The 5771-nt window shown below is 50.3% G+C and overlaps 1 protein-coding gene across 1 annotated transcript in view; it reads right to left on the reverse strand.

Annotated features, from left to right (window-relative positions):
* Positions 1-5771, reverse strand: part of trrap (transformation/transcription domain-associated protein) — a 60211-nt gene that overhangs the window by 21814 nt on the left and 32626 nt on the right. Inside the window, exons 38-44 of the mRNA XM_015016237.1 lie at positions 4966-5232; positions 4693-4899; positions 2294-2452; positions 1884-2015; positions 1059-1169; positions 701-847; positions 401-614 (exon numbers count right to left, since the gene is read on the reverse strand). Coding sequence (XP_014871723.1) covers positions 401-614; positions 701-847; positions 1059-1169; positions 1884-2015; positions 2294-2452; positions 4693-4899; positions 4966-5232 — 1237 coding nt within the window. The remainder of the gene's footprint in view (positions 1-400; positions 615-700; positions 848-1058; positions 1170-1883; positions 2016-2293; positions 2453-4692; positions 4900-4965; positions 5233-5771) is intronic.

A 5771-nucleotide genomic window follows, 5' to 3' on the forward strand; every position in this document is an offset into this window, starting at 1 on the left:
AAGACAGGAAGGAGACAGGAAGGAAGACAGGAAGGAGACAGGAAGGAAGACAGGAAGGAGACAGGAAGGAGACAGGAAGGAAAACAGGAAGGAGACGGGAAGGAAAACAGGAAGGAGACAGGAAGGAGACAGGAAGTAGACAGGAAGGAAAACAGGAAGTGAAACACAAACACATCAGACTCTCCAAATGTCACATGAAGACTTTGTATTTTTAATTATGTAAAAATGATCAGATAAAAAGTAAGCTCTTCTTATGACAGGAAATGTTGGCTAGTTGTGTTTTCCTGGAGATCCACATCAATCTAGAGACTCTGCAGCTTCGCTGCTCCTGAATCTGATTTAAGTTTCGTTTGTCCAGCCGGGGAAACATTCAGAGAAACGTGGGCCAGGAGGAACTCACTGGGCTCAGTGGGGAAGATGCTCATGAGGCGGGACAGCAGGGAGTGGACGGCCCGCAGGATCTTGGTGTTGCCGCAGGTCATGCATGCGGCGATGCCCCGCTGCAGAGGCTTGAAGTGGGCCAAGATGGCCGGCGACTGCAGCACAGTCAGCAGGAAGCACAGGATCTCCAGACCCGTGCAGATGTTAGAAATGTTCGCCTGGGCCGGCTGCTCCTGAGGGACAGACCACCAGTCAGACCGACAAACAGACCACCAACCAGCCAGTCAGACCACCAGTGTGATGACGGCGGCCATCTTACCACAGTCATCAGCAGCTTGTCGAACCACTGCAGCTTGAGCTCGGCGCGGGGCCACATGTCTGGCCTCAGGGCGGTCTTCATTAGATTAACGCAGCGGCGGGACAGCAGCTCACCTGGAGACCCGGCCACGTTGGTGGAGTCGTTCACCTGGAGGGTGTATTACTGTTATTATCTAATGGAAAGATGTGGATCTTAGGAACAAGCAATGACAAACATGATGCTTCAGAGGGAAAATAATGAGCTCGTAACGTACAGAGCAGAGAGGATGAAGCGGCTAGCCAATCAACATTGCCATAAACTAATGGCAAAATGGAAATAATGACCAGAAATGCTGCAACGGTTCTGGTCCGGTTCTCACCTGGCAGGCGATCCTGATGAGGAAGTTGACCACAGTGTCGGTGTGTTGCTTCTCCACTGGTTTGCTGAGCATGGTCTCAGTTCCCGGCATGGACTGGCTGCGGCCAAACACCTGAACACACGCACACGCACACGCACACACACACACACACAGATCACAAGATGCACAACATGGACACCCACTGGACCCACTGGATCCTCTAGGCCCAGGGAGCCAAACTCACTTTCATTTGGGGCCATATCAAAAACCTGATGGTTCTTAAAGAGTCGGTTGTGCCAGAATGTGCACATAAACTGTTAAATATCAATAAGTAGCTGTTTCAGCATTCAATAAGTGTAACATAAGATAATATTGAGCATCTTTCACACTGACCAGTCCATCCAGGATTTTGTAATTGTCTGAGTTTTTTTGGTAATCAAAATAATAGATTTTGTGATGCCAAAATAGAAATATTTGAAAAGACTTTTGTACGATGTTCAATGTGACTTTATCTTAATCGCCTTATCAGTCACAGAATATAAGGCTGAGGCAGCAGTCACTTCAATTCGATGTTTTTGGCCAATTTTGAGAAAAAAGTTCAGCAAAATCTGAAAAATTGTGGGATCTGTTGATTTTCTGTGAATTCTGTGGATTTGTGAAAAACCAGAGACTTACTGATTTAATTTGGAGTCTAGAGGGCCACATAAAGAGCTACAGCGGGCCAGATTTGGCCCCCGGGCCATGAGTTTGACACATGTGATCTAGGCAGAGCAGACCCAGTGGATCCAAACTGCTTCTACAGCCCATCAAACACAAAGACAGCTGGACAAGTGAAACTAAACGGACCGTGGACGCAGCGCCGGCTGCGGTCCGGAACCGCTTGACGTCCTGCCCGGTGCCGGCTGGTTCCAGAGACAGGCCTCTCTTCACGCCGCCGCTGGTTCCCTCGCCAGCCGTGGCTTCGGACTCGGACTCTGGCTGACGGACCAAAGAGAGCGGGACGGGTCAGAGGTCAACAGGGCATATCTGATGCTTTGTCTGGTTTTCTTTTATGATTATTATTGTTTGTGTTTGATTGACCAAAGTTCTAATTAGGAAACAGATGAAGCAGATTCAGGACCCAAACAGGCAGGATGACGGCTAATCAAACCTTAATCAGTTTTCTCTTCGTTCTGCAGAAAATCTGAATATTTTCACCCAGTTAGCGACTCGGCGGCATCGCTTGCAGGTCAGAAGATGTGGATATTAATATTCACCTGCTGGTCTTTGATCCTCTGCAGCTCCCACTTGATGACGACCTCAGCCAGGTCCACGGCCAGCTTCCTCTGCTCTATGGTGACGCTGGGCGTGAAGCCCAGCCGCTGCATGGCGCTGATCATGTGCTGCACCAGGTGGTGCCGCACCGGGTAGTACACCTGCAGCAGGACAGACAGAGGGTGAGCACGGCCATGGCAGAATGCCTCTGTGATGCTGAGGGCCCCCTGGGAGGAAGGCTGCTGCTGGGCTCTGCATCAGGTAGGATTTCATCAGTTATTTAATCCCACAGATTTACAGCTAAAAATTCTAAATATTTTCTGGTTCCAGTTAAAATACAGAAGTCTAAATGGCAGAGAAGATTTGTAGACGAAAACTGGACTCTGGAGACCGCTCCAAAAGCAGGAAGTGGACTACAGAGCAGGGCATTCTGGGTAAATGCAACTAAAGCTAACATGCTAGCCTAGCGCTAGCAGCAGAAATGGCTCCTGGTCTTAGCCAAAGACTAAAGAGAAATCCTCCAACACTAAAATCTCCATCTTGTTTCCATCTGGTGAAGAAGGAAGTTGCTCTCAGTGTCTTCAGAGGTTTTTGTGTCGTTTCCTTCAGTGGTTCTTGGTGCAGCGCCCCCACAGGCCAGGAGGGGAACAGGTTGGTTTGACTCAGAGCAGCTGGAGGTGGAGAAGATGTTCTGGTTCCAGTAGAACCGGGTCGACCGGACCATCAGCCTGCAATGACGAGGCGACTGGGCCGAACATGGAGACCCAGAGGAGACAAAGCGTCCATCTGGGTGTCGGAGGACATTACAGCTTCTCACTCTGAGGGTAATTACAGCTGATGGAGCAGAACTCTGCAGCTCTGTCCATCACATCCACAAACAGGGACGCCATCTCTCTCTGACTTTATCACACACACACACACACACACACACACACACACACATGTGTATCCTTATCTCCTTCTCCTCCTCAGTGCAATTATGCTGATGTGATTAGATCAGTCATCTGGCCCAGAGAGCCGCCTGTCAGGGAGGAAGAGGAGCTGAAGGAAGAGCGTCCTGTCCTCATGGCGGGTTGGCAGGTGAGGGGAGCAGAGAGACAGGAAGCTGTGTTCGTTCCAGTGATTGGGTCAGAACAGAACCGAGGTTCTGGCCTCATCCAGTCTGAATACCGGAGCATCCTGCTCAACAGAAACGGTCCAGTTCATTTCAATGGGCCGGTTCTGTGGCAGTTACTGGCATGCAGTTCCTGCAGGACCCGTAGATCCAGTAGATCCAGTCTGCTGAATCTACTAACAGTAATGAAGAAACTTCTCTGGTCCTCTGGGGGTAGTTTCTGTTTCTAAGCGATCTGATTGGACACTGGAGAACACTATTGTTGTGTTCATGTTGTGCTAACAGCACTTAGTCTATCATAAGCTATGCTAGCCTAAAATAGCATCTGAATGCTAACATGTAGCAGCTAATGCTAATGTTGGAGTCCAGATCACCTAACCCGAGACCCAGACCGGCGCCTCGTGCTACATGATATAATAAAATGTGAAATGATGAAAGCTGCTTCTTAAATTGACCTGAAAGATCCACATTCCCATATATTAAATAAATATCAATGTATATAATCAAATAAAATAATAACAGCTACTGCAGAGCATTACAAGAGCAAAGATCGGCTCTCAGTGAGGCTCCGGTTCTGTCGTTCTTAGTAAAGATCCGTTCAGGAGAATCGGATCGTTCCTGAACGCCACATCACTGTATTGCAGACTTTGGTCACAGCGACACGTCAGTCCTTTGCACAATAACGCAGCGCAGCGACTGACAGCTTTGTTCATATTGAATTTGTCCCTGAACAGCTAGCTCTGCTAGCATCACCTCACAGAGCTCACCTTTCTTTGAACCTCTTTTCTAAGCGACGATAAAAGTTCGTGGTAGTCCTGCTGCTGAGGTTACATGTCGCCATGTCTGATGATTTATGTTGCGGATTTCTATTACTGACGATTAGACGGACTTCTGCCGCTCGGAGGAAACCACTGCGATGTGTCAGAGAGCCGCCTGCGAGTTAAAGGGGAGGCGACGGCCGGCAGCGGAAACATGCAGTTAGAAAGTCACGTTGTTGCTTTGATTTGAATCTGTCTGTACATCCAGTGGAAACAAAGAAGCTGATTTAAACTGGACAATATGCTGGCAACTCAGTGATCATGTTACAGTTGTGGTCTGGAAATAAAGATGGAGACCATCAAAAAGTGGTGTGAGACCAAGGCCGTCTCCAGTTCTACAAAACTAGAACTCCATTAAACATTTGAATGAAGTTTCTCCCCCAGTTTAACCAGAAACACAGAGACTGAGTTTCTCCAGCCACAGCTCCTGCAGCAGGGACACTATACTGGTCCTACTGGTTCTGCTCACCCTGAAGTGCTGCACTATGAGGTGCAGGATGTGGACCAGCTGCGGCACGGTGTGGCCCTCCTCCACAATGATCTTGCGGGTCCAGTGGGTCAGCATCTGGTGGCCGTCCTCCATGCGGGCCGGCACGGCGGGCGTCAGGATGGCCATGGCCTGGCGGACGATGGCGCGCGCCTCCATGGTGTGGGCCTTCAGCAGGCTGTGGAACACCTGGACGCAGACGGGTTGGTGAGGGTCGGGTCAGTGTCGGCTCGGCCGGGCCGGGCCGGCACTGACCTGCAGGACGATCTTCTTGTGGATGGCGAACTTGGCGATGATGTGAGCCAGCAGCAGGTGGCCGCTGTACTTGCAGGCCGGGTCGACGCAGGCCTTGGGCAGCAGGCAGGGCCAGGCGAAGGTCATGAGGCGCCGCAGCTTGCTGTTGCGGGACTTGTTGTTGTCGTGGATGTGGTGGGGGGCGTGCTCCACCAGCAGGGTGGAGAACTGCAGCAGGCAGATCCGCAGCGAGTCCAGCAGGTCCGCCTGCTTCTCCGGGTCCAGAACCTGGATACACAGCAACGTACCGGGTCAAACTGGGTTCAAACTGGGTCAAACTGGGGTCAAACTGGATCAAACTGGGGTCAAATTGGGTCAAACTGGGGTCAAATTGGGTCAAACTGGGATCAAACTGGGGTCAAATTGGGTCAGTCTGGGGTCAAACTGGGGTCAAACTGGGTCAAACTGGGGTCAAATTGGGGTCAAATTGGGTCAAACTGGGTTCAAACTGGGGTCAAATTGGGTCAAACTGGGGTCAAACTGGGGTCAAATTGGGTCAAATTGGGGTCAAACTGGGTCAAACTGGGTTCAAACTGGGGTCAAACTGGGGTCAAACTGGGGTCAAATTGGGTCAAACTGGGGTCAAATTGGGTCAAACTGGGTTCAAACTGGGGTCAAATTGGGTCAAATTGGGGTCAAACTGGGTCAAACTGGGTTCAAACTGGGGTCAAACTGGGGTCAAATTGGGTCAAACTGGGTCAAACTGGGGTCAAATTGGGTCAAACTGGGTTCAAACTGGGGTCAAACTGGGGTCAAATTGGGTCAAA

This window comes from Poecilia latipinna, unplaced genomic scaffold (genome assembly GCF_001443285.1).
Source record: "Poecilia latipinna isolate Pla-1442-1.1 unplaced genomic scaffold, P_latipinna-1.0 Scaffold1997, whole genome shotgun sequence".
Taxonomy (NCBI): Eukaryota; Metazoa; Chordata; class Actinopteri; order Cyprinodontiformes; family Poeciliidae; genus Poecilia; species Poecilia latipinna.